The sequence below is a fragment of the Coturnix japonica genome, chromosome 26 (genome assembly GCF_001577835.2).
Source record: "Coturnix japonica isolate 7356 chromosome 26, Coturnix japonica 2.1, whole genome shotgun sequence".
NCBI classification, from domain to species: Eukaryota; Metazoa; Chordata; class Aves; order Galliformes; family Phasianidae; genus Coturnix; species Coturnix japonica.
This window is the reverse complement of record NC_029541.1, coordinates 659291-687214: the sequence shown is the minus strand read 5'-3', so window position 1 is coordinate 687214 and position 27924 is coordinate 659291. Positions and strand designations below refer to the sequence as shown.

General features: G+C 56.8%; 2 protein-coding genes across 4 annotated transcripts in view; both read right to left on the bottom strand.

Moving 5' to 3' along the window:
* The window catches only part of KIF21B (kinesin family member 21B), a 24540-nt gene extending 1133 nt beyond the window's left edge, over positions 1-23407 (bottom strand). Inside the window, exons 1-28 of one of the 3 annotated variants that reach the window (XM_015884740.2) lie at positions 23277-23407; positions 14137-14359; positions 13699-13881; positions 13391-13540; positions 13059-13193; positions 12534-12701; positions 11967-12082; positions 11298-11493; positions 10569-10758; positions 10396-10459; positions 9766-9990; positions 9403-9484; positions 8838-8958; positions 8399-8590; positions 7640-7839; positions 7338-7445; positions 6980-7048; positions 6600-6829; positions 6116-6263; positions 5848-6042; positions 5330-5431; positions 5015-5216; positions 4721-4781; positions 4365-4422; positions 4065-4270; positions 3486-3560; positions 3220-3333; positions 2531-2569 (exon numbers count right to left, since the gene is read on the bottom strand). In XM_015884740.2, coding sequence (XP_015740226.1) covers positions 2531-2569; positions 3220-3333; positions 3486-3560; positions 4065-4270; positions 4365-4422; positions 4721-4781; positions 5015-5216; positions 5330-5431; positions 5848-6042; positions 6116-6263; positions 6600-6829; positions 6980-7048; positions 7338-7445; positions 7640-7839; positions 8399-8590; positions 8838-8958; positions 9403-9484; positions 9766-9990; positions 10396-10459; positions 10569-10758; positions 11298-11493; positions 11967-12082; positions 12534-12701; positions 13059-13193; positions 13391-13540; positions 13699-13881; positions 14137-14359; positions 23277-23314 — 3890 coding nt within the window. In that variant the 5' untranslated portion in view covers positions 23315-23407. The remainder of the gene's footprint in view (positions 1-2530; positions 2570-3219; positions 3334-3485; positions 3561-4064; positions 4271-4364; positions 4423-4720; positions 4782-5014; positions 5217-5329; positions 5432-5847; positions 6043-6115; positions 6264-6599; positions 6830-6979; positions 7049-7337; positions 7446-7639; positions 7840-8398; positions 8591-8837; positions 8959-9402; positions 9485-9765; positions 9991-10395; positions 10460-10568; positions 10759-11297; positions 11494-11966; positions 12083-12533; positions 12702-13058; positions 13194-13390; positions 13541-13698; positions 13882-14136; positions 14360-23276) is intronic. The other 2 variants (XM_015884741.2, XM_015884742.2) reach the window with 2 other exon arrangements.
* Positions 23408-24847: 1440 nt separating this feature from the next.
* The window catches only part of CACNA1S (calcium voltage-gated channel subunit alpha1 S), a 28746-nt gene continuing 25669 nt past the window's right edge, over positions 24848-27924 (bottom strand). The window contains exons 40-44 of the mRNA XM_015884788.2: positions 27366-27556; positions 26648-26712; positions 26103-26200; positions 25514-25618; positions 24848-25323 (exon numbers count right to left, since the gene is read on the bottom strand). Coding sequence (XP_015740274.1) covers positions 25063-25323; positions 25514-25618; positions 26103-26200; positions 26648-26712; positions 27366-27556 — 720 coding nt within the window. The 3' untranslated portion in view covers positions 24848-25062. The remainder of the gene's footprint in view (positions 25324-25513; positions 25619-26102; positions 26201-26647; positions 26713-27365; positions 27557-27924) is intronic.

The following is a 27924-nucleotide window of genomic DNA, read 5'->3' as shown; positions in this document are numbered from 1 at the left end:
AGTGAGAAGATGCACAAAAAGCCACATGCGGAACAGGGGAACCCAGAGATCTGGGCAAGGGGGAGAGAAGAGGTCTCAGAGGGGTGCTCTGCCCAGCAGCCACAGGAGAGTACCTTGACATAGTGATCTTTGGAGCCCGTCACCACCAGGTCATGGTTGCTTGCTGTCTGGCTTACTGTGAGACACATCACGGGCCCAGTGTGGCCACTCAGCTTCCCAACGGGCTGCAGCCTACAACCAGTGACAAGGGTCAGTCAGCCCCTTCCCAACAGCACAGCTCCTCCAGGGCCCTCCCCCAGCACAAAGCCCACTGCCCTCAAGCACTCCTGACATAGAAAGGTCCCCAAAAAGGGGGCATCGCCATCAGGGGTACCCTGCTTCACAGTGATGCTGAGGGATGAAGGCAGCTCTGGGGCACACCGACAGCCATCTGCAGAGCCCAGGCTGCAGTGAGGGCTCAGGGTCAGTGGCACAGCCTGGGGAAGCTGCTGCTCATCTCCCATTTCTTCCCTCTTCTCACAGATGGAAGCCACGCCTCAAGTAGTCCCATTGCTGCTCATCACCCATCAGGTCCAAAACAGGGGCTTGAAAAGGCATATGAAAGGGTTCTGTAAGCCCTCATTTGAGGCAGCTTCCACAGCTACAAAGGTTTTCCCTTTCCTAAGGGGAGTCTTTTCAGATGGACACCGTCCACACAGAATCAGTCAGTTGTCCTGCCTGCCTCTGTGCTGCCCCTCACCTGCTCAGCTCCCAGATGCGGACGGAGTTCCCAGTGGCAGCATAGAGGGTGGTGCCAGTGGGGTTGAGAGCAATCTGGTTGATCTGGTGCTCCCCCTGCACACTGGTCACAGTGGCGGGTGGTTGTCCCAGCACATGCATCCCCAGAGATCACCTGGCCAGAAGACCTAGAGGAGGGAGGATGGGAGGAGAAAGGATGATCAGAGACCAGCTCAGAGCCTGCGAGGCCCAAAGAAGCTGTTGGCTCTCAGCTGGTCCCACACTGGGAATGGTCCTGCAGCTGTCTGGCCGCCATGGGACCAGCAAAACCTCCACCTTCCAGAGCAGTGCTTTGCTTGGGGTGGAGCCAAGGATGCCTGGTGTGTGCATGACATGGAGTATCCTGCCCTAGTTCCCACTTTGGGGCTGCTCTTCTTCTCTTCCATTCCAAGATCTCCCTAAGCCTCCCTTCTTCCTACAGCTGTAGGCACTGATCCTAAAACAGCTGGGCTCTGTTTCCAGCCTGTGGGACCCCAGGAGTTTCTCACACCATCCTCTGCAAAGCCAGAGCTGCCCACAGTCCCCCACAGCCACTCTTCCCACTACATACATCAGGGTGCGGATGCAGCGCGCTTAGTCCTGGATGTCCCACACTTTGATGTACGATGTGGACACGGTGAACACCAACCCCGTGTGGCTGCAGTACTTGATGGAAACGACATTATTTGGGTGACCCTTGAGGGAAGCAATTTCCTGACCCGTCACCAAGTTCCACATCTTACAGCTCCGGTCTGTAGGAAGAAGAACGTGCCTGAGAGAGTTGGGCTGGGGAGTTCCTCCGTGGCGTGGAGGCACCGACTCCTTCCCAAGCGCTGCCTCCCACCACCCACAGCTCCTCTCCAGGGCAAATTGAGTAGGCAAAACAAGGCAGGAGGCTGGAGAAGGGCAGGCCCAGGGCTGCATGAGGTCTGCATTAGTCAGGAGGGTGAAGGTAAGCTCATTAATTCGGGTTTAGAAGTCACACGCGTGCGATCTCCTTCTCAATTAGCAGCTTTGCTCACACATTCAGCAGCTCTCCTCTGACCCCTAGTGTTGCTACTGGTCTCGAAGTGACACCGAGACCAAAGGGAAATCCCGGCTCCCCAGGGTGAGATGCGATCAGAGCAAACAGCTCAAGGTGACAAAGCACACACGCGTCTGGAGCCGTGTATCCAGTGGTTGCTGAGAGCAGAGCACCCATCAGCACCAGAGGTGCTCCTAAAGGGCAATGAGAAGGTTGTCCTTGCACTGGGACAAACTCAGGAGCACATTCAGCCCGAGGCTGAGCTCTGCACAGCAGTGACTTGGCTTCTGGGGCAGAGAGCTCTGCTCACACAGGACCCAGCACTGCAGAGATACAGCCAAGAGTGGGGAACGCCTGCACGTATTTCCCTGGAAGATGCTTGCAAGAAAAACACACTGACAGTGCCCAGTGTTGCTCACCCCAGCATTACAGTCCTGCTGGAGAGCCAGGGATGGGACAGGACATGCTGACAAGAAATGACACAGAGCATGCTGCCTCTGCAAACCAACCCATGTCCACAGGCAAACCCAGTGCCACACTTTCAAAGGCTGAGCAGAGCAGGAACGGTTGAAACTCACAACCAGGGGGACATTGCCAGGCACTGTGGGTGGCGTGCCAGGAGGGGACAGCACACACAAGCTGGGAGATGGGCAGAGCAGCAAGGCACAGGTGGAGCATGCAGGGACGAGGGAGAGCAAATCATGAGACAGAAAAGAAGAGGAAGGGATAATAATAGAAAGTTGTCTATACCTCAGCACCTCCGAGACAGAGGAATCGCTGTCATCAGACCTAGGGGCAGAAAATTAGCAGGATTATGGGAGAGAATACCCAGACTAGAAGAGGCAGCAGAAGAGTCAGAGGTGGAGGATTGTTATTGCATCCAAGCCAGAGGAGGACATGGAGAAAGAAGAGAGAGGGAAGAAGAGAAGCACACACAGAGAACCAGAGGAAAGGGCAGATGAGCAGGAGGGGACGTGAGGATCACACAGCAGATCTCCATCAGGACACGTCCACGCTGCAGGCAGTGCTCCCAGGTGAGGACAGCTGCCCAACCTGCTGGAGCTGCATCTGTGGGTCGGTGCCACTCCGTCAGCTTCCTGCAGACCCCCACCCTGCCTCACTCCATCCTGCTGCACGGCATTTTCCAGTGGTCACAGCCTGGCACTGCACAGCTTAGCCAAAGCCCAGGACCGTGAGCTCCTGCAAGCAGCCAGCTCAGAGGGACACGCACCAGATAGGACAAGGCAGGAGTCCAGCAGGACCCCTGCACAGCATTGAGCTGCTCTTGCAGAGGAGCACTAAGGAAATACAGTGCCAGGAGGGTGGCTTGAGACAATCCAGGTGCTGCACTCCAATACCCCACTGTGGGACTTGATAAGGTTTTGCTGTTACTGCACAGGTGCCCCTCACTCAGACTCTCCCACCCCACCTCAACTTACTTGTCCAAGGCAGAACCCTGGCTCTGGTTGCTCGTGAGACGAGAGAAGACATTGCGGTCGTTGCGTGGGCGCGTGGGAGGGGATGAGGGAGGAGTGAAGCCAACATCTGGAGGCCTGAGCCAGGAAGGATCAGAGAACATGTGACTTGGGAACTGCTCACCTGGCAGCTGCCAAACTCCTCTTGCTCAGGCTGACACCCCAGGGCATAGCTGAAGCAGCAAGAGCTGATCAGCAGGCACCTCTGCCAGCCTGCCAAAGCCCCTCACCTTGCAGGTTGCCCACGGTCATAGGATTTCCTCCTTGTGAGAGGCGATGTGTCTGAGACACGAGATTGTCTGGGACTTAAAAAAAAAAAAAAAAAAAAGCAAAAGAGCATAGTAGATGCCTGCCCTCCTCCATCCAGAGGCCTCAGTGCTGAACCTCCACGTCCCTTCATTCCTCCCTCCCAAATGGAGAAGTTGGGTTGTCTCGTGTCACAGTCATGAGATCAGAGGATGCCTCGAGTCACTCTCTGAGTGCAACAACCTTTGGCAACCCAAGAAGCCTCCATGAAGGCTGATAAGCAAGGGCAGTGAGATAGGGCCCCTCATACCACCCCTTCTTTCCCTCCTCCTGGACCACTCTCCTCTCCACCCACACAGGATGCCAACATAAGACCCAATGTCCTCCAAAAGCCTGCTGGAGAAGACCACTGCTATCTGCTGCAGACTGACCAGGATGGATGGCAGAATTTGGCTCATCCTCATTGCTTTGACCCCCCACATCCAGGGCACAGTTTCCCACCCAGTGGTCCATGCCTTCCAGCCAACCTCCCGGTGCCCAGAGAACTATCACCCTCTGCTCACAAAGTGCTTCCTCGTGTGGGCAGGCTGACGGTGCGTGACACCTTCTCCTTGTAATAGGGGTCTCGGATTGAGAAGCTGATCCCATCCTCTTTGATCTCCATAAGGGATGCCAAGGACTTGGTGATGTTCTTGGTGGAGATGTCCAGCGTGGGTCCTAGACATTCAGCTGACACTGCCTTCATCTGCCCCGAGAGCTTGGGCTCTCCCTAGAGCAAGACACAGGGTTCATGTATGGACCCAACACATCCCTCCACCCCTTCTTCAATACTCTGTAACAGAGCTACACAATGGCCAACTCACCTTGAACTTGAAATCATCCTGGCTCGCTGAGCCCTTCATGCTGAAAGACTGGGAGATGCTGCAGGGAGAAAGTGACAGAGCTGGATCTTCAGCACCGACCTCCTTTCACAGGCTGCTACCAGTCCCTCAGAATCCCTAGGTCACTCCCTGCTCCCCAGCACCCCTTCTCCAAAGGCTGATCAAGTCTTTTGGTGTCTGAGTTGTCTGTTCTGCCCTCCCCAAAGGGCAAGGCACCACAAGAAATTGCAGATGATCTTTTTTTTCCTTCAATATCTACCTGCCAAATCCCATAGGCGGTACCACACCCCATCTCTGGCCACTACACTCATGCACAGCCTGCAGGGCTGGCTGCTCACCTGCCATCCGAGGCCAAGCTGAATTCAGAGACCTCCTCATCTGTGCTTGTGTAGCCGTTCTCTGCGCACAAGGGAGAAGGCACATCAGCAGCATGAAGGGAACCAAGTCCCAACCAAAGCACACAGCGCTGGAGCTAAGGGCACAGCCTGGGCAGCTGTGGGGTGGCAGGTCTTCTGCACCGTCCATGCAGACCAAGGGCACACTGATGCCAATGGTGGCATCTCCTGGTGCTTTCTGAGCACCCAGCACAGAAAGTCCAGCTCTATGCCAGGGGGAAGAGGTAGAGGCCATACCCAGTGTATGGGAGGTTGGTTTGGGCTCTGTCCCACCTTGCTGGACATTGTGGATCAGTGCCTGGAGCTCAGGGTGTGATTCAGCCTTCTCCCGCAGGGCATCCAGGATGAGGTGGTTCTGCGAGGAGCCAGTCACATCTGTCTGCTTCAGGCGACCCTCCAGGAGGCGGATCTGGGCCTCCTTCTGTGCGACCTGCAGGCCCTGGCAGATGGAAGGTCAGACCATCCTCAGACAGGCACAATGGGATCCTCACCGCACATCCCACAGCTGGGAGGAACCCCACGTGCAGACAGTGCTCCAAACAGAAGCAGCACCTTGTCAATGGATGCCTTCAGGAAGTTGTCCAGCAGCAGCCGGGCTTCAGCCAGGGAGCAGGAGCTGATCACCACTGAGGTGTCCGTGGAGTCCAGCTCCTCCTGGAAAGGAGAGGACCTGGATGAGGCCAGGGGGCACAGCAATGGGGCAGGGAGTGGGCACCACAGCCTGCACAGATGCTCAGGGCTGAAGCTGCTCCACTTCTGCCCCACTGGCACTGCTGGCAGCACAGCCACTGTCCCAGGGGCACAGCCTGACTGCAGAGTGCGCAAAGCCTCCTGACGATAGAGGGGGCAAGGAGCCCAGCACCTGCACATTGTGTCTGGTGTCAGAACTGGGCACCAAAACCTGGGGGATTTGTGCTGAGAGGCACAGCTTTTTTCACAGCTTTTTTCTCCACTTGCATGGAGACCAGTGAAGTGAGGAGCGAGTGGCTTCTCCCACACTCAGGAAGCACTGTGATGTCTGAGCTCCCTCTCAGGGATGTTCCTATCTCCCTCCCTCTCTCCCTGCCCACCTTGGTCTCCTCAATCTGCATGATGGTAGCCTGGCAGTCGGAGATGCTGTCATTGATGTAGTCGATGTTGGCCCCCAGCACCTCAATTTCCTCGTTCAGCTCCTGCAGCCCCTTCTGTTCCTTAGGGCCCTCTGCCTGCAGTTTCGCCCTCTTGCCCAGCAGGGCCTCCTGAAGCAGTGCCAGCTCCTCTCGTTTCTGAGGGGAAAAGGGAGAAGGATTGGCACTGTGCTGGCATGGCCACCCCCAACCCCATATCCACTACCCTCACCTTGATGAGTCTCTCCATGTCAGCCTCCAGGTTGATGATGGTCATCCTCTGCATCACGATGTCAAAGATGCGCCGTTCCAGCGACTGCCACTTGAGGCGGGCAGCTTTACTGAAGGTCTGACTCGACCCCTTCTTGGGGAACTTCTTCCTGCAGCCCAAAGGGAACAGAGGCACATGGCAGCACCGTGTTTGGGAAGCTGTGCTGTCTCCCAGAAGGATGCCCAAGTGCTGGTTGCATCAGAGGAGTCTGTCTCGCTTTTGGATTACCCACCTCTGCCATCACCCCTCCCTGCTCTAACAGCTTGCACCTTACAGAGCACACTCCAAGCACAGCCTGTCCCCTGCGTTGGCACTTTACCTCCAGCCAAACACACAATGGAGAGCTGGCCTCCTGCCTTTGCCATCAGACAAAAGGGACACCCACGAGCCCTGGGATACCCTGCTGCTCACTGACCCAGCCCTGCAGTGCCACCACTGCCCTGACCTGACTGGCCGAGCCCCATTGACAGAAGGTGAAGGGTCTCCCAGGAAGTTGTTGATTTTCCTGTTCCACTGGCGCACGATGCTGGAGACAGAGCGAGCGCCAGACTCTGGCTCAGAGGAGGTGGTGCTGGCTGAGACCTCTGCACCAGAGTCCAGCATGGCTGGCTTCTGGCTCATCCTGCCTGCAGCTCGGTCTGACATGGGCTTGGCGAGACGGCGCAGAGCTGAGACCTGCCCAGAAGACAGCCCAAGGTGCTACCATCAGACAGCTGTCCCCAGATAAACCCATCACCAACCTCAGCTCCCAGATTCGGTGTCATTGAGCCACTGTTTGGGAGCCCCCTCGGGGCTGAGGGCTGCATGAAGGTGGCCTCCTCTCACCTCCTGGGTTTTCCTCCGCAGCACAATTTCCTGCTGCCGCTTCTGAGACTCCAGAGCCCGGATCTGAAACTGCATAGGAGAGACAGACTATGGGGTCCTGCTGAGGAAAGAAAAGCTGCCCAGACACCCTAGCAATGGCAGAAGCTTCCACCACCAAAGACTAGAGCAGCTGCTTTGGCATGAGCATCACTTGTGATTTTAACAGTGCAGAAGTTTTCAGCCTCAAGGCTGGTTTTAGTTATACTCTTCCCCTGAACACAGTGGGGAGCTCACACATCTCCAACAACCACACCATGAGATTCAGGGCTGTCCCTGGCACCAGGTGACCCTGCAGCACACGGGCAAGCTGCCTTCTCACCTCCTGCCGGCGCTGCTCCTTTTTGAGCTGTGCTATCTCCCTATTCCTCTTTGTCTCTGCCAGTCGTCTCCGCTGCTGCTCCTCCCGCATCTGCTTCATCAGCGCGACCTGCAGAGGGGAGGTGTGATGTCTGTGATGTCTGCGTGGGCATCTGGTGTTCCCAGCAGTCAGGACAGCCATCCTGCATTCACCAGCAGGAGCAGAAAAAACAGCTTTTTCCTTCAGCAGAGCAGGAAGCCGGGCTTGTCCAAACCAGTCTCAGCCTCACAGCTCCCAAGAGATGCTCTTCCCACCCTGAGTACCTTTGCTTTCTTCATCTCAGCCACCTCTGCCTGCAGCTTCCTCAGCTCCCGCTCATAACGGGACTGGTTCTTCAGCAGGCGAGCGTGCTCCTTCTGGGCAGCCTGCAGCTTCTGCAAGTCCCTGTTCATCTCCTTCAGCCGTTTCTCATAGTCTGCTTTGATCTTGTTGGCTTTTTCCTCTGTGTAGCACTCCATGGTGCCTGCAGGAGTATGGAGAGGGCTTGTAAGGGTCACAGTGCCCTGCCTGTTTTGCCAGAGCCCACTGTCATGCTGCACAGGCTGAGGTCTGTCTGGGGCACCCAGTGGGATGAAAAATCAGGACTTAGCACAAAACAGGGGCAGTGGGTTACACCAACTGCTGGGCTGAAAGGAGATGTGGACCTGGATCTACATCCAAGTGCATCCTGCTTGGCTGATGCTGGGACTGGGGATCTGCTATACTGTGGGTCTTTGGGGTCTTTCTATGCTCATAGCACAACTCACCCAGGAAATCCCTACACCCTACCAAGCAGTGTTCAATAAAGGCTTTACCTCACCAACCTCCCCAGCACCAGCAGGATCAAGAGCTCTCCGGCTCCTTCTCCCACAGTAATAAGAGCACAGCCTTGGGATCCCAGCTGCTCAAGCAGAGCAGTGTGGATGACAAAGTCTAAGGCTGCATGTAGGGGATGGATGTGTCAGCCCTTAGCCAGGTGGGCAGGAGGAGAATAGGGACCCAGTGCTGCTGGGATGGGACCCTGTGGATGAGGTGGCTCTCACTGAGGTTCTGCAGGACCCGGTCCCGCTCCAGCTGTGTGTCCCGGATCTTGTTTTGCAGCAGGATAAGCTTCTCCTCATACTGGTGCTTCAGTGTTTGCAGACGCCGCTGGCTGTTCTCCAGCTCATCGATCAGCTTCTGCTTGATCTCTATCTCGCAGGTCAGATCTGCAAGGTCAGCCTGGAAATTCACGGCTGGAGGCCAGAGAGGACAGTCAGACCAGGAAGGATGGGGACAGCATTGCTCTTATGGCTCCACAGAATCACAGTGCAAGGAGCGAGTGGGGGGAGAGATGAGAACTTGGAGGCTCCCTTCATTGACTCTGGCTCTGCCAGAGCCCCCAGAGAGGACACAAGCCAAAGTCTCAGGGAACTCTCCCTTCCCAGGACTGGAGCCCAATCCAGCAAATGCACCCCCCATGCTCTGGACTCTGCACTTTACCCTTCTCCTCCGCATCTGAGTCCGAGTCCACCAGGCTTTCTTCACTCCCCGAGTCCTCATCTTCATCTTCACGTCCATCCTCTTCCTCACAGCCACTCTCATCCTGTTCCTCTTCCTCCTCCTAACAGAAAGTGCCGTATTCCAACTTACAGCATGGCTTTGCCCTTCTCTCTGTGGTCTCTACCCTGCTCAAAACCTCAGCTCACCCCACAGTACCCAACTGCAGCCCCTACAGTGTGACTCAGCCTCCTACATGGGATACCCATGGGCTGAAGCATCATTTCTGGACCCATACTGCACATCACAGCAAAGGACAGCTCTGTGCTACATGCATTCCCTACCAGCACTGTGTCCCCTGGCCCTCCTTCACCTAACTCTGGTGAAACCAGGCCCCAGAGAGACATGGGCTCCTCACTGCATAGCAGGGCTGACACCTGGCAGTGTCTGTACGTCCACAGCCCCTCCTTGCAGGACCAGGCCAGAACTTGATCACCCTCCTTCTCAGGGTGATGTCAGTCCTCCATAACTGAGCATCCCATCTATAAGAGCACGAAGCCCCTCTCACCTCTTCTGCTTCGTTCTCATCTGTCTCCTCCCCATTGTCCTGCTGCAGCTTTGGCCGCTTCTTAAATGCTTCCTTCTCTGGGCTGGGGGAGAGCAGTGGGGCACAGGTGAGTCAATGTCAGAACAAGCCCCGCAGGGACCCGCCAACCTCCTGCTCTTGTATTCTATAGGGAAAGTACCCTCCAGATACTTGGTGGGTGAAGAGACAACCAAGGCAGTGCCAGGAAAGGAACACACGTGCCTAGATTTTGTCTGGGTGCTACGGTTTTAGCAAGGATAAGGTTAAAAATGAGATATCCATCCCCATGAGAACAGATAGGGCTGATGTGGGGTAGCCCCATTCCCAGCATCACACAGCCTTTACCTTTTCCTCCGCTGCCTCCTCTCTTTCTTTTTCAGCCGCTCCAGATCCTGCTTGGCACGTCGCAGGACATCAGAGGCCTCAGTTTCTGCAGGGGCAGCAGGACTGCCCAGCCCAGCCAGGCCAGGAGCTGGGGATGAGCCCATGGAGTAGGGGGGACGGGCAGAGAGGCGCGAGAGGCTGCGACGCAGGGACTCATTCATGGATTCACTCTCCAGGAGCTTTGTCCTGGGAAGCAGAGACGAGATGTAGGTCAATGAAGAGACATGCCAGTAACACGTCAAACACAAACCATGCTCAGACACCTCGAATTGGAGGGCCAGGATGCTGCAGAGTCGGTATCCCAGGGTTATAAAAGGCAGAGATGGACCCAGATTTGTGGGTTAGCAGCCCCTGCAGGACAGCAGGGACTCCCATCAGAATCTCCCCATCCATCAGCAGCCATGATACTGGCCAAAGCACTGCTCAGCACTAAGACTGGGACTACCATAGGCCCAGTGGTCTTAGCTGCTGCCTCTCTGGAGTTTACAAACAGAATGGTGGAGTCGCAGAGCCAGGATCAACATCTGGGCTTGCACCCTGCATTGGTACCAACCAGCCCAAATGACCCAACAAACTTCATTCCTGGCTCACCTCAGCTCCTCAATCTCTCGGATGTAGTTCTGGATGAGAGCACCGATGGCCTCGTTACTATCACCTGGAGAAGCAGAGGCTTAGGGGGCTCAAGGTAAGACACCAACAGTGTTATAGCACCCGTCCCTACCACACTGGGTGGGTCAGGCTAACGTGTGTGTGCCCAGCCTCACCTGCCTTGGCCAGCATCAGGTTGGCCTCCTGGCTCATCAGCTGGGTGACCCTGTTGTTGATGGAGTCGATGGCCTCCTGCATGGCTTTCACCCGCATGCGCAGGGCGCTGTTCTCCTTCTGCAGCATGGCGTTCTCACGGAACAGGTCGCTGTAGCCCTCTGAACCATCCTCCCCAATGACCCTCTTGCCCTGTGGGGACACACAGGCAGTTTCTGAGCATGGGATGTGCTCCACAAGGAGCCCCACCACTGCCTCCCTGAGGGCAACCCCAGTCTCCAAAACAGGGGAATGAAAAATCTAAGGACTAGGAAAGCCTGAACTCAACAGGCAGAGGGCCAGAGATGCTTCAAGGCTTCTCTCTGCTCTAGCATCTCTGAGCCCCTGTCTGAACCTCCTAAGCTTGACCCACCAGTCCAGTCTTCTGCCTCAGAGGAGCACTGGGAAGGTAGCAGTTCATCAGCTATCATCAGCAATGGAAAACTGCCATCCTCACAGTGACTTAGCTTCACTCACACCATTCTAATGTTATCAAAACACTCATCCAGAGTGAAGCTCAACTGGCCAGGCCACAGGACACATGGGAAATGGCCATAAATTACCACATTATCTGTGGGAGGGAGAACCATGGGCAGGAAGGTCCTGCTTGCTAAAACTGCCCCAATCCAAACACTAGAAGGGTTCCTCCTCCCAGCTCCATTCCATCTGCATGGACTCTCTTGGGCACTCACTGCCTTGTACTCCATCAGCTCCATCTGCAGACGGGCGATCTCAGCCCTCAGGGCACTGATCTGCTGACTTGTCTTGTCTTGGTTCACCACCACCTTGTTCTTGATGTTGCGAGCCCGGTTGGCATACTTGAGAGTGTTCAGGGTCTCCATGAAGTCACGGTCAGACGGACTCACGCAGGCGATCATGATGGTTTGGCTTGGGAGGGTGAAGGGCAGGGTGAAGGGGTGGTTTCCCCACTCAGCACACAGACTTCAGCTCAAGCCCTGTGCCTTGACATCCATCCCAGCCCTTCTACGGTTTATAACTGAGGCATAAACTGGGTTCAATCCCTCCTAGTGACAGAGCATCATCAGGAATGGGCTCTACAGAAAAGTGCCCTCACAGCAGGCAGAGAACTCTGGCTGTCATGCTGGGCAACAGCACCCATTGCATCACGGATCTGCAAGTGCTCCAAAGCATTTAACACCAGCTAATTCTACCAAAGCTGCCTAATTGCAGCTGGGACTCACGAGCAACCAAGGCATTCACATTCGCAATGCCATGTTGCCTGTCAGGAGGCACCCACCCCAAAGCAGGAAACCCACAAGTCATCCAAAATAGCTCCTACACACCCCAAAGCCCCCAAGCCCATTTGCCCATTACAGCCCTATGCTGGCGGGTCCCCAGACCTGTTGCCACCGAGGGAATCCTGCAGCAGGCGGGTGAGCTTGGAGTCACGGTAGGGCACATGCACAGCTTTCTTGCTCTGGTCTCCAAGGGCACTGATGACATTCCCCAGCGCCAGCTGCCAACACAAAGGAAAAGTCCTCAACCAACTTCAGCCCCTGCTGAGAACACAACTGCCACACAGCCAGAATTTCAGGCTAAGAGTGCACGCTGTGACACATGTACGTGGTGCAAGATGGGAAGGCATGGGGCTTTCCTGGCCACTTTCAGCATTTGCCCTCCTTCCCAGCACCAGAGCAGTGAAGAACAACACCGAACTTCAGGGTAGTTTTTAAGCTCAAATTAGCAGCCCTCAGTTTTCTGGAGCCTAGCACACTTGTGCTTGTGCTGTACCCCATAGTCCTGCTCTCAGCAGTAAAGCCATGGATCACAGATAATCTTCCCTACAGTTCCAAGCAGCACGACCCACAGCAACTCCAGCAGCATGGAGCAGCTGCAAGCAGAAGCCAAAGGTACCCCAGGCAGCCCCTGCCCTCTCCCTGCTGCCCATCCCACACCCAGGGTTGTACCAGTCCACAGTTGATGGAGATGCCTTCCTTCGCTCTCTCGCCAGTAGCGCCTGTTCTCTTCAGCCTCTCCGAGCCAGCCAGGTCCACAAAGTGAAACTTGGCTGTGAGGGTCTCATACTCAGTGGTGGGCTGGGTTCCATCTGGCAGGCCAGTCACCTCCCCATTCACCTGCAGCCAGGCACACACAGAGGGGTCACTACCACACACCCCACAGGAGCCCCCTCAGCCATACAAGCCTGAGCATTCACCCTCAACTTGGACCCCCCCAGCAATCAGGTGAGCTCGACAGCAGCTTGCTGCGAGCCACCCCATCCCTGGGACAGAGCTGCTCTGGCAAATACCTAAAAATATCTCCGGCAAATATATAAAAATAAATGCTAATATTGACTATGACTACAGAGAAACAAGACAAAACCCTGCTTCTTTGGGAGGCTTCAGACCATTCTCCTTTCCCAGGGAACCCACACAGAGCCAGGAAGAGCCCAGCTAGAAAGCAGGAGGGGGGGCAGAGCCCCTCAGTCTCACCAGCTCTGGGCGGGCACACACTCTCATCTGGCACAGATGAATGGTGAAGATGGCATGAGACCGAGAGCTCTGCACATTCATCTGGGTGCTGGCAGTGGTGCGGGAAAGAGCCCCCTGTTTCAGGCACTGGATGAGCTGCAACAATAAACAGCAGAGAAAGAAAACCTTCAAGCACCCTTTTAAAGAGTTAGGACAGCATCTCTTGGCAGTCCTGACCTCTCCATGCTGGGGCTGTCCTGTTACATCCCAGATGAACTCACCCTTGTCTTGATGCCCATATAGTGCATCCCTGGCTTCAATCCCTCTTCTGCACTCACCGATGCTGTACCCACCTCGTCCTGGGAGCTGATGAGCCGCGATGTGACCCCCGTGGTGTAGATGCTCCCACTGGCATCCTCATGGATTTTGATGTTGGATTTGCGGTGACGTGCATCTGGGTCACGGGCGCTGTCAAACAGGTCCAGGATCTCTTCGTTGTAGAGCTGAATGGGGCAAAAATGCACGTGAGTAATAAAGACGAGGCTGCTAGGGCCTGGCGCTTCAAAATGTGCCAGAGGATGCCTTCCTGCCATTCTTGCTAGGAAGAGAGCTGTGCACTAAATGCAGGCCATGTCATCACCCCTGGCTCACCATCACTCACCTCCAGGAATTGGGCACTGACTTTGAACTCAGGCGCTGCCACCCCCTGACTCTGTGCTGCCCGCTTGCGCTCCTCGATGCCGCTGAAGAGGTGTCCGATGGCCCGCGGGATGATGCCCTGCTCATCCTCAGAGATGTTCATGTCAAAGCCAGTGCCCATGGTGTATGTCTTTCCTGCACCAGTCTGCAAAGAGGCACCAGCTGGGTCCTGCCTGTACCACCCCAAGCACCTCTGCTGAACCCCCCTGCACCCCACCACACCACCTCCCACTTTCATGCCCCAGTCCCACCACCCCTTCTCACCCTGCTCCAGCTCCCACCCAACCCTGAGACAGCTTCATCCCCTCCACACCCAGCAACTTTAAGTCCCTGCCTGCTCCTAACTTCCACGATGCTGACTCAGGAGACCCCAGAGCCCAGGGCAGAGCAAGGCAGGTACCTGACCATAAGCCAGCACAGTGGCATTGTAGCCCTCGAAGCAGCCTTCAATGAGCTTGCCCACGCATGTTGTATAGATCTGCTCCTGCCACGTGTCCAAGTCAAAGACAAAGTCATAGGTGAAGGCTTTGTCCTTCCCCAGCAGCACTTGTGGCTCACCAGGGGTCACGGAGGTGCAGATGTGACATCCCTCGATTTTCTCTTTGGACAGCTGGGGACGGATCCTGCAGGAGGAGGAACACACTGAGATCACCCCACTGCCTGGCCCACATGCTCTGTGTTGGGACTGTGGGTGCTGGAGGCTGAGGTCCAGCAGTACCACTGCTCATGGCATGAAGCAAAGAGCACACAGAGCAGCATGGGCTGACAACCCACAGACTGCACTTAAAGCTTCCCTTGCACCAACCCACACCCACAACAACTCATTTGCTGCAGTGTCCCCTGCCAGGCAGTGGGCTCTGGGCTGCACGTAGGCACCAATCAATGCACAGAAGCAACCCGGACTGCCAGGGCATGGTAGGCAGAAGAGATGCACAGCAGCCAGACGCAGCATGGGTGCACTCGTGCAGGAGACAGCAAGATCAAACTGCATTCACAGCAGCCTGAAATGCAAAATGCAACCAGACAGTCCCAACACCAAAACAACTGTCTGAATCAAAGCACCATCCAGCCCAATGGCTGCCTCAGGCTGTGGGCTCTGCAGACAGAGCCAGGACAGGAGAAGCTGCGCAGGGCTCCAGCAGCACCGTGACCAACACTCTGCACACCACCCCGAGGGCTTTGGAGCACCGAAGGTGCTGACAGAGCTGGGCAGACACGGATCTGCTGCACATCAGACAGCAGCACGCATCAGGGCTGCACAGCTCCAGGTTTTGGGGATGTGTTGGCTGCAGGAAGCAGCTGAGTGCCCTGGGGAGCTGCGGAGAAAGGGAACGCAAAGCCAAACGCCCTGGCAAACAGCTCTCATTAGAGCTTAATGACTGCACATCTCCCCTCCCTGGATGCTTCATAAACACAGCTATTAATTCTTCCAAAGCCTAACTGCTGGCAGTGACCGCAGCGGAGGCCCTGCAGGTCGAGGCTCCCACATCTCAAGCAGTGAGAGCTGGGGGGACCACCACCCACCAGGGAGCAGAGCAGCAGACGTGTGGGAACAGCTATCCATGTCGGAGGGTATATTTAGCACTGCAGCCACAACAGAAAGCAGCTTCTGATGTGCTCAGCCCGGCTCTCTCCTGTTGCCTTCCCAGGGTCCCACCCTCCTGCAGGAAAATGAACCCCAGTTTTAATTACTTTCTGACCAAGGTGAAGCACTGCCCCTCCCCAGTCACACACAGCATCACTGGGAAACAGACAGAACAACAGCCTGCCAGCCCTGTATTGCTGGAAAATCTTTCCTCTTAAGAAAAATGAGAGCAGAGATTTCAGCAAAAGGCTTTTGTTGTTTCTTCCCCCACCCCCCCTTCCCTCTCCAGAAAATGGTTTAATATGTGCATGTGACTTTGAGAGAGAGGCTGGGTAGCAGCACTGTGTGTGACTGCACATGGACTTCCCATAGGACTTCAGGAGACCACAGCTATGGAACCTGCAAGGGTATGAATGGACACCCAGGTGCCAGCACCAACTTGTGCCACCCTGCATCCCCAAGGGTGGCTGGAGACACAGGTGCCCACAGGCAGGTCCTAGGCCCCAGCACTTAGCCCAAGTGTCATTTCATAGAACCATAGAATCACTGAGGTTGGAGCAGACCTCTGAGATCAGTGGGTCCAACCCCAACCCACCCCACCATGCCCACAACCACATCCCTCAGTGCCACACTGACTCCATCAACTCCCTTGGCAGCCTGTGCCAATGCTGACCACTCATTCCAAGAAGAAATTGTTCCTAATATCCAACCTGAGAGTCCCCCGATGCAACTTAGGGCCACTTGGGTACAGGTTAGGAGCTGCCACAGACAGTGCAAATATCAGCTCCCCTGCATCACGCAGCAGAGGGAGCCGGGGGGCAGAGATGAGCCCAGGGAGCACCAGCAGCTTCCAGCAGACACAACCCTGCAATGGGATGTTCTGGGGAAGCAGTGACTGTCACTGGCAGCCCTACCAGCCAGCATGGGGAGATTAACGTGGCCACCACCAAGAGCCAGCACAGAGGGAATCTCTGGGCCAGTGATGCTGTTCTTCCTGCTCACAGTCCCAGCTCTTTGCCACTGGGGGGGGGTCTCATCCATTCCCATCTCTGCCCCACTCCTGGAGACACCCAAGGTCATGGGGACGGGGCTCTGAGCACCTGACTGACCTCTGGATGTCCCTATTCAGTACAAGGAGTTGGACCAGATGGCATCCAAAGGTCCCTTCCAATTCAAATGATTCTACAGTTCTATCCTCTCCTATCCCAGAAGGAGTACTGCCACACCAGGCACTGGGCAATGCAGAACCTGATCAGGCAGGTGTTCATATCACATCAGCCTCCTCTTCTCTGGACTAAATCAAGGCTCTTCGACCACCCCTCACATATCTTGCTGGCTCTCCCTGCACTTGGGCTGGTGGCAAAGGACCGAGGGGGTAACAGACAGCCCAGCAGACCCTGCCTGCTTTGGCATCGGGGCACAAACCCTGCAACAGCAGCCTCCTCTGTGCCAGGCAGGGCCCACAGCCGAGCAGGGGACACAAAGGCCCGGCAGAGCACAGCATCTCTCTCCTCCCCTTTCCTGCCATGCTGGCAAGCTGTGAAAGCGCTCGTCTCCATGGCTCAGCTGCCAGGGCGACCGAGCATCTGGGAGGAAGCAGCAGAGTGAGGCTTCACCCTCAGGGGCAGGGAGTATGGGGGCACACACAAAGACAGGGTTGTTGAGGCCAGGCTGGGGAGCCAAGTGCCTGATGGGCACCATGGGGAAGCGGATCCCACGGGCGGCCCTTGGGGTCCCTCTTGTCTGGGGGAAGAAGCAGAGCCCACAGGGAGAACCCAGCATCTCTGTCCTTGCAGACAAAAGAATGGGCTGTGGGAGGGGTACAGCCCACATCCCCATGGCAGGGCTTCCTTCACCCATTGCTTGGCCAGGAAAAGGGGCTGCACTCACTGGGACACCCCACACAGCCCCCAGTACAAAGGAAGGACCGATTCAAGTGAAGTGGATGCCTGCAATCACGCCCTCATGCCCCCTGCTGCCTCAGATTCCCTTTTCCCTGTTCATGGCAACAGCAAACCCAAAGGGCTTCAGAACTCCCTTCTGCAGGGTATGGCAGCACACTCCCACATCCCACTTCTCCACAGCAAGAAGCACAACACTCCACACCACCAGCAACAGCATCAGGGCAAAGAACCCCAGGTTTTCCCATATCTCCACACCAGCACACAAAGCACCGTGCTGTCCATACTTGCCAGAATCAGCTCAAATACAGCCTAGTCCCATGGGGTCCTAAGGAAGACAAAGCCCAGCCCCACTCCTGACTGAGTCCTGGGAGAATCCTTGCTGCCCAGAGGCTGCTGTTGGCACTGCCAGTTGCTCTGGACCCAAATCAAGACAAAGTTAAGCATTTAATTACCGCAGCAGGGAAGCAGCTCAGCAATCAGAGAAAATTGAATAAGGCTCCCCTGGGATTGCCAGGTCTGGTCAGAAAACACTCAGATTAAGAGATATAGGCAAGGCATTTCCTAGCAGGAGCGAGCACAGCACGGGGAAGGGCTCAGCCTCCCTTCATACCAGTGTGTGGCTGGCACCGAGGACACAGCAGGGCTGACTGCCAGGTCCCCACAGCCCTGCTGGGGAAATGAGAGAACCTCTGCAGAGCCAAGGTGTGTATGGAGACCTACTAGACATGGCTCAGTAGGGGAACCTTCCACCACACTATATCCATCCCACAAGTGACCCCAACATAGACCCTCTGCTTGCCACAAACACGGGGTGCTGGCTGTGACCAGCTTTATGGGGCAATCCCCGCTGCTGTGAACCCCAGAAGACCCTGGGCCCCCTAATCCTCAGGCTTAGGGAAACCCTTCAATCACCGTGTGCTGTTCATTAGCTCTGGCAGGAGAGCACCAGCCCCGAGCTGCACCATCTGCTTGGCACCAGGACCTGCAATGGAATAGGGGACACACAGCCTGTACAGGAACCCTGCACAGGAGAACCCCAACCCAGGGCCACAGGAAAGGGCTGGCAGGGCCTGGGGGAAGCAGGGGATTCAGCTTTACCCAGAGCATCACCTGGAGTGCACCAGAAGCAGGCTGAGTTTGCAAAGTCCCTGCACTCCTCCTCTGCCCCCACAAGCTGATGAGCAGCAGCTGGCAATGCCATCAGTCCCACCATGGACCTGGGGGGAGTAATGCCACAGGGATGTCTGCAAACAGAACTCTGCACAGTCACTCACAAAGGGATGCAGCTGGCAGAGCCTGGCAGCAGTTCCCCATGCAATCCAGCACATCCCAAACCTGCCAGCTGTTTAACCCCATAGGAGGGACTATTTTGACAGCAATGGGAAGGAAACAGACCCCTGGGACTCGGGGCAGTGGGAAGGGCACAAAAGACAAGGCTGGCTCCTCAATTAGCACGGGCTTGGTGGGAGTATCACCTTCCCTGTGCTGACAGCTTGGATTCGAGCTTCGGCTCCTGTGATTTGCTCTCATTTGGAGCTCTGTCTCCTGCAATTTGCTCACACCCGCCCCCAGCTTCGCTCCTGGTGCAGGAATGCCACAGCCGGTCCTGCCCCCTGGCTTTGGGAGCTCCACGTTCCTGATACTTCGGGGCACTAAGGATTTAAATCCCCACTCACGAGCACTGAAAGCTTCTTGAAGCCGCCCTACCCGGGGCAATGCTGCAGGCAGAGCCGTCTCTGCACTGAACTGCACAGTGGAGCTGCACTCCCCCCCTGCACCAGCAATATTTCCATCTCCTTTCTAACATTTCCGCTGTAAAAGCCAGCAAGTGTGCGCCTGATAGAAGCCAGGTGCAGAAAAAAACCCTCTCACCCACACACCTGGGGTCTGCATTTCCCAGGACTGAGCCCTAGGCTGAGGATGGGGAAGGTGGTTTGTGGTCCCTGTGCTTGTGATGCTGCTTCCCTTACAGGTCTTGGGGTGCAGCCATGGGTCAGTGCCATTCAGTGGGGAGCACCCCAGTGCCTACAGAAAGGAAATCCCATGGCACTGTAACCTTGGGAGCCGGGCACATCCCCAGCTTTATCTCACCTCCTTCTCTGCCCAAATGCCCACTTCATTAGCTCACCCTATATACAGCCCCTGTGAGAGCTGAACAAAACTGATCCAACACCCCTCAGACCTGCAGGTATCACGGCATCGCAAGAGGACTGTGCCCTATGAGTCACCCCCAGGCAGTCATTTCACAGTATAACTTGGGTTGGAAGGGAAACTGAAAGAACATCCACCTTCAACCCCAGAGTGACTTTCCATAGATGGTCTCCCAGGAATGACAAAGCACCACAATGACAGTGAGCACTGGGTTACACCATCCCCCTCCCTGTGCCATCACCCTCAGGCAGCACCCACAGCTCAGGCTGATGACACCTCCCCACCTCCCACATCCAAAACCATCCTGAAACACAGCTGGTCCCAAAGGCTTCATGCTTGCAGGAACCAACCCAGCAAGCAGAGAAGCCCCAGCCACACAGCAGCAGGATGCAGGCAGGATGCTTTACAACCCTGCTCCCACCAAGCTGAGGCCCTCCCAGGCACGCTGCAACGGCTGCAGGAATCTGTCCCCAAATCATTGCTCCCAAGGAGACGGGATCAGTTCCCAGGGCAGGAGGCAGCCAGAACTCATGCTGCTGCTCAGGGGCATGGAGCATCTCAGCAGGAGTGCTTATGAGAGCGGCAGAGCACTGGAGGTTGCAGGGTTTAAATAAACTTGAAACCCGACTCAACTTCCTTCCCCAATTTCACAAGCTCTGCTTCCTGAGTCGCTGCTGCTGCCTGGGCACTCTCGTGTGCTGCGCTCCCCCAGTTGACTCAGCATTTGGGGGTCTCAGGGAGCATTTCTGCAGCCACCCCGCTCCTCAGCCTCCCCCCCGCCATGGGGCTGAACACTCTCCAGGTTAACACACACCATCAGCCCTCAACACAACAAAGCCACACACACACAGGAGCAGGGCCCTGCTCCTCAGCCCCAGAACACAGCTCTCTACAGCCACCGGAGCTGCTTGCAAGCCCATGTGCCCAGCAGAGGGGTACCCAGGTAACCAGTGTGCTCCGGGATGGAGCAGCAGCTGCAGCAGTCACTGTGAAGGTCACCTGCAGAAGGAAGCAGATGCTGTGCCTCCCTGAGACTCCAAGTGAGCACCCAGAGCACAAGGAGCACTGGGCTCCCTGCCCAGCACCCGAATGTGGCTCACAGCACCTGGCTCAGCCCCTCATTCCCTCCCAAGCCAGGCAGCTCCCAGGTGCCCACAAAGCAACGTGTCAGGCTTCATGCTGATGGCAAAGGAAAAGCAGCCCTGCCTGCAGCCACCAGCTTGCCGCAAGGCCAGCAGCAGCCACTGGGCCTGCGTCCCTCCCTGCTGACGGCAGCGCAGCAGCAGCCACCAGCCATTTCACTGCTGGTGCACAGGAAGCATACACACCCCCCCCCTGTGCCCTAAATAACCCCCCCCCCCCCCCCCCCCCCCCAGCATCCAGCTCTGCAGGTCTCCAGAGCCAGCTGGGGATCTTGGAGGGAAACAGAGGAGATTTAAGCTGTGCATAGAGGTTGACAGCAAGAAATGCTGCAGCATCTCACCCCTACTTCCTTGTGCCAGGGCAGGACAGCTGTGAGAACCACGGATCATCAGGGATGGGGCAGCTCCACCACCTAACCCCAGGGACAACAGAATTGGGTTCAGGTGGCTGCAGCACCCCCTGACAGCAGTGGGACCATGCACATCACCCATTTAAACACAGCAGCACACAGCACCTTCCTCCAAAATCCCAGTATCCAGCATCCCCTTTCCCCACACTGGTGAGCCCACCTCGCTCCCACCAATAGCAGCAATACAGAGACCTGAATAAACAGCACGGCTGTATCTTCACGTTAGGAAGAAGGAACAAAAGGGAGATTTTTGTCCCTGTTTCTGCCACACCCAAAGGTATTAATCCTCTTCCTCCTCACTGCCCCATTCCAGGAGCTGGGACTGCACGGATTGCACGGCGGGTGGGGGTCTGAGGGCTCCTGCAGCCTGGCTGCTCCCCAGCAAGGTGCCACACAAAGAGAATCCTGGCTGTGCTGGGGAGGGGACCCAATGCCAGCCCCCAGGGGCTGCTTTGACACAAAAGCAGTGGGGCGAAAGGCTGTTTCTCGACAGCCTCCGACCTGCCTGCTGCCTGCTTTGTCTCGCAGCATCCTCACTCCCAGCCCTCCTTTGTCTTCACCTCTTCTACTACATCATCCCAGCGCTGCACCAAGCAGGGATCACTTCACCAAGGAGAGGATGGGAGAGGGATGGACCCTTCCTTTCCCACCCCAGCCCTCATCACGGACACCCCATTCCCATCACAATACCGCAGGGGGAAGGCACTGTGTTTCCAACTCCTGCTTGTGAACCCCTCGTACACAGGACAGCCCTGACCCCATAGCATATGGGGGCTAAAGGCATGAGGAGAAAACAGGAACCAAAGCAGCCCCACAGCCACCACCCCGACAGCACTGCTCCATCTCCTTGAGAAAGGGACACAACCCCGGGCCTTTGTTATGAGGCTCCATCCTAAGAAAAGCACAGGATGGAGGATGGGAAAAGTCTGGCCATCAGGAAATCTCTACCCACAGCCGCCAGCATCTCGCAGACCCTGGGTCAGCACCCTGCATGGACACCCCGTCCTGCCTCCATGCAGGCACCATGGGAACACCCACATGACAAGGATGCTGTCACCTCCCCACTGCTGCCCAACCTGCAAGACTGCAGCCTGACTCCATTCTCAGCCCCTTAAATGGAGGGGTGCAGAAAACCACTATGCCACTGTCAGAGCAGCAGTGCAGGGAGGCGTTTGGGTGCACAAACACCCGGCATGCGCAGCCACACACCCACCATTTCCCCTTCATCACTGACGCTGCCACCCAAAGCATCTTTTGTGCTCTTGCTCTACCCAGGGCAGCACCTCAGTGTATCCTCCATCAATGCAGCCTCACTGCAGCATGTCATCAGCACCCCATGGTGCCAGACACAGCGTCCACACCCATAGCTGTAACACAGCACCATCTGCCCCCCCCCCCAGAGCTGCCCCATCCCACAGCCTCACGATGGAAAGCAATGCAGGAGCAGCTGGATGAGGAAGGGTCCAACCACCCCCTTGCCCTGCACAGGGCTCAGCCCACCCAGGGCTGGCTTGGAAGGTGCGTGCTGAGCCTGGGCAACCATAGCGTAAGTGGGAGGAACACACATGTCCAGTCTAAGCCATGAGGATGGCAGCTCCGGATCTGTCCCTGCCTTCCTCACTTGATAGGTTCACGAGCCCTTTGGTGGGGGACGCAGGGGCTCCTTCCTCCTTTCTTTCCTTTTTTTTTTTTTCCAATAGAGAAAAGCAAAGAGAACAGCACCGAACTGCAGAACCCCAGGGGCAGCGCTCAGAATACAACACCCAGCCCGGTACAGTGCTAACAAAGAGCCCCCCACTTTCATCCCTCTTCCATCCATTGTCGTGTGGGCGTGTAGGAGGTTCGGGATGTGCCCACCGCCTGCAGACCCGCTCAGGGCCTCAGCCCCGGAACCCCCTCGGGCAGCCCACGAATTAGGTGCTGTCGGCAGCTCCTTTATTTAGGTGCAGGAGCCGTAAGGCGCATTGTTCCCAGCTCAGAGGCAGCACAAAGGACACGGAGATGGTGCAGAGTCGTCGGCCCCCCCCCCACACACACATTGCGGGGGGACCCCCTCCTCAAAGAGCCTTTGACACCACCGAGGGTAGGAAGCCTAACCCGGCCATGACTGCGCTGCATGGAGACGGCCCGGGGGTCTTCCCGCACTGCGGGCTTCACTGATGGAGCCTATGGGGTCTCGCAGGGCCGGAGCAGTCCCACGGCAGTACGAAGCGGGACGGGGAACAGCGAGCACGGCTCGGGGATGCCGGCACAGAGGGAACGGACACGGAGCCTCCGGTGCTGCACAGACCCCCTTCCAACTCCCCAGAGGCCGCACCCGCCCCAGGACCCCCGAACCCCGCACTCACCTCACCGCTACCTTCACGCAGCTGTCCGGGGCCGCCATGCCCCCACCGCCCCGCACCTCGGCCACCGCCGCCCGAGAGCATCCGCGTCTGCGGGAGGAGGAGGGGGAGAGGAGGAGGAGGAGGAGGAGGAGGAGGAGGAGGAAGGGGAGGGGGCGGCCCCAGGTGCCGCGGGGCGGGTCGGGCGCTGCCGCCGGGGTCGCACCCGCAGCGGGGGCTGCGCCGCGCCTCGGCCGCAGAGAGCGGGGCCGGGCCGGGAGGGGCGGGGAGTGGTCGGGATGGGGGCGGGACCAGATGGGATCCGCCCCCCGGCAGCGCGGCCACGAGGACGCCGTGAGCGGAGGTGTTGCGGGGTGCGCGGCCCCATGCGGACGGATGCTCGCATGAACACGCGCACACGGACGGCTGTCGGTCCCTGCTGCCCTCTGCCGGGTCAGCGGCACCGCTCCGGGCTGTGCCGGGCTGCATCGGGGTGTTCAGAGCCGTATCCGGGTGTGCGGGGCTGTAGCGGGGTTTGCAGAGCTGTGCAGGGCCGTATCGGGCTGTGCGGGGCTTTATAGGGCCGTGTAGGTCTGTATGGAGGAGTGCGGGGCTGGACCGGGATGTCCGCTTTTCCCGGGCTGCATGAAGTCCCCTGCCTAAAAACGGGACACGCGGAGTTCTGCACCTCGCCCACAAAACCAGCCTTGTTCACCTTGTAGGAAAAGCAGCACATCCTCGATATCCTCTGAGCAGAGCAATGCCGGACCACTCCGCAGCCCCACAGCACTCGGGGGGTGTCAGGGGTTGTCCCTATGAGGTCTCTGCTGCCCGTGTCCCCTCTGCAAGCACAGCTCTTGCTGCAGATGGAGCTCAGCAACAGCAATCTCCCTTTTAACTTAACAAAATGCCCTGCTGGAGAGCAGACATGCCCTGTTGATTCAATATCCCTCCTGGGACCTATCAGTTTGCTGCGTTCTGATAGATATTAGGCAAGGAAGAGCCCAGTAGTGTTTGGTTTGGATGGGCTGGAGGCCCTCTGAAGCAAGAATCGTGCCAGAATCTGACCCAGGGGGACAGAGCTGCCCCAGTGCTTGGCAAACACATTCCTTGCACTGAAGTCTGTGACAATGAGCCCTCAAGCAGACCCCTTCCCACAGAGCAGTGACCCCTCTGTCTCAAGTGGCAAAGTCCCCAGCCCCAGGCAGATCTGCTCCAAACAATGCTCCCCCGGTCAGGCTGGGCTGCAAGCAGGAGGAACGGGGTCTGGCAGGGACATGACACAAGGTGCAGCTGCTGGGATGCCCGTGTGTAGCCAGACCTTGGCACCCACAAAATGACTGACTGAGGTAGGAGCACATGAGAGTGGGGAAAGACTAGGGCTGCCACGTGAATCACAGAATCATTAAGGTTGCAAAAGCGCATTAAGATCACCAAGTCCAACCACTGGCCCATCCCCACCATGCCACGTTCCTAATCACTGACAGCTCTTATTGAAGCCCCCTCCCTCAGCTGGTCTGAGCCTCTGCTAGCTCAGGCAGGCAGCAGCCTGCAGCCAGGAGAGCAGAGGAAGGAGACGAGGGGAACCAACGGAGTCACGCAGCAGGGACACTTTAATGTCTGTCCAGCTCCTGGCACAGCATCACCCCCTCCTGTCACCAGCATCCTGCAGACCCAGTCCAAAAAGCCTCCTTTGGCCAGGCAAAGACCAGCAGCCCCACAGGCAAAGATGGGGAGAGGTGCAGCACTGCTCTGCAACCCCCCTCACCCCTCAAAGGAGTTGTACCCATGGGGCTGCATGGCAGGCAGCTCATAGGTGTGCAGCAGAGCTGGTATGATGGGATGTGGCCACACTGAGCCCTGGGATGCTGACTGCTGATGCAGGCAAGGCGTCCCAGGGGGCAGAGCTGGTTTCTGTGTCCCACAGTGCTTCTCTTCCATTTAGCAGCTCCACTGCTGCTTTCTCCACATCACACACCTCCAGCTGGCTGCTGGCTGCCATCTCATCCCTGGTCACTGCAACGAAGGATGGGTCGTGGGCCAGAGCTGTGAGACCCCCGGAGATCAGAGCCTGCAGCAAAGGAAAGGGTCACAGCCCCACGTGGAATCAGTCTGTAGCAGAAGGGCTCACACCCACTGCCTTTGCCCTGCTGCCCACTCTCCTAGCTAAGTTCTTCCCCTCATTTTCCCACTATAGAATCCCACCACCCCCTTTTGCCTCCTGGCTGCTCTGCCTTTCCCTTTGCCAGCCTGCATGTTACCTCTTGAATGAGGAAGGTGATGGCAGGGGTGGAAGATGTGTTTGTGCCAATGCTTTCACGCCACCGGTGTTCTGAGCTGGATGCTGCTGCTGTCACTGTGCTGTCCTGGATGAAAGGAGCAAGGAGCTGCAGCTCAAGCTTGGTGATGATCATGGAACATCTCTGTGTTAATTTTTTCAGCTTCAACCCAGGCTGCACAAGGATTCCAATCCTTCTGAATTTCCTGGGTCCAGGGCAAAACCAGCAATGGGACCAGTAGTGAACCAACCCTTACCCCCCTGCCTGGGCGCTGAAGCAGGAGCCAAGCACCCCAGGCACCCAGGTGACAGGGAATGGACAGCCAGGGGCAGCAGATTAGTGTGGGATAAACTCTGAGACCCTCCTTTTTCTGACCTTTCTCCAGAGGATGAGGGATGCTGCTCTGAGCTGCCCCAGCACAGATCAGCACCGAGGTGGGGGCTCCTTTCCCCAGATGATGAGGAAAGGAGACTCCAGCAAAGCTGGGCTCACAGCAAGGAGATGCTCCTTCACAGGGGGTTCAGCCTATGACCCCACTTTGCTTCCCTTGGACACACACTGCCCCCTTTACCTGCTGGGGATGGAAGCATGGTCCCCATGCTGGGTGATGCTCAGAGGCAGCTCCTCGCCTCCGCCGCAGCCTCTTCAAAGGGATGGGGAGGTCAGGCTCTAGGAGAGGGAAAAGTGGGAATATCAGATGGGCACACAAGCAAGGCCACCACAGCCACCCATAGGGGATCAAGACCAAGGGGACTGTATCTAGGGGATGGGGCCAATGGAAATCCCAGCACCCGCCTCTGCCCCACATTTGCTCCTCACTCCGAGTCAGGAAGGAGAAACAGTCCATGATCCTTTATTCTTGGAAATGAACACAGCCTTGTGGCCTCACTGCATGGGGTACTTGGTTCCCAAGGCACTGCACCATGCTCCACCACTATGCAGTGGGGGAAGGTGGGGAGGAGGAGGTCCCTTGGAGCTCCCCAGACAGGTCCCACTGAGCTCAGCCCTCCAGGCTGTTAGGTGCTGCACGTCCTCCTCCTGCCTGCTGTCACCAGCCCTTTCCACCACCCCGGACCGGCTGACATGCCCCAGAACAGGAATGATGCTGACACTCACCCTGTGCTGAAGGCCTGGGTGCTGCTGGCACTGCTCTCCTCAACACCTCATTCTCATACTCCAACCTGGCAGGGGCAGGCAGAGGGGTCAGCTGAGCAGAGACCACCACTCTGAACCCAGGATGCAGCCCTCCCCATCTTCTCCACTCTGGGATGCATGAATAACGTGCAGACCCCAAGAATCAGGATAAGGATGCTCTCTTACACTGGTAACCCTTGTACTTGTGTTAGGCATTGGCGGCCCTTGGCTCTCAGACATTGGTGGGGAAGGAAAAAGATCATCCCTGCATTCCTTGTGTCTACTTTCATCCTAATGGCCCCGAGATGAAGGAATGATGAGAAGGATGAGAAAGGTGTTTAGGGCACACAATGCATGGAGCCACACATTAACCCTATACACTAAAAATTAGGGTCCTCTTATAGAGGGGGAAACTGAGGCAGAAAACAGGCCACGCAGGATGTCCCAATGCTCAGGGAGAAGAAAGAAACACTGACATATTCCTGGTTTTCATGGCCATCTCTGAGAACCATAACTGCTGTAGCCCTAACATCCAGAGTGCGCTCACCCTGTATATCCCGTCCTGGGCACATCTCTGGCGATGCCTCACACCCCAACAGCCAAAATTCTCCACAAAACTTCTGTGTCTGCAGGGTCATTTCTGCATTGGCACCCAGACCGATTCCCCCCCACAGCCCATGAGGTGCTCACCAGCCCTTACCCCTGCAGCCAGTTGGCATTGTTGACATTGGTGTTGCCTTCCTGGGGGAAGTCGTCGAGGAAGACGGGGGAATCGAGGTCTTCACTGCCCACCTCTGTGAACTGCAGGGGTCTCTGGCTGGCCACGTGGGGCTGCAGGGGGCTGCTGGGCTCCAGGAAGCTGTCCACCTGGCCAAACAAACCGCCCGTCCTCTGCAAGCAACGGGAAGGCATCAGGAGGGGATGCAGGGCTCTGGGGCCATTCCCGTGAAGGAAATGTGCTTGGGTTCCCATGGGAATGGCAGCCTCATGGCTTGTGGTGTTCTAAGCCACATTGCTCAGGTGGGGAAACCCAGAGGGGGTTTAATTAATGTCACGGAGCAGCACTGGGGTGTGTGCTGCAAGAGCTGGCAGCACCTTTGGACACAGTAGGAATCCTTCCCATGAGATCAAAGCCCAGGCTGCACAGGATGTCCTGATGCTCAGGGAAAAGCACTGTTACACACTTTCTGTTTATGGTCAGGCTCATCTCTGAGGACTATTCTGTACCTGCTGCGCCCATGCTGAGCCCCAGTACATGG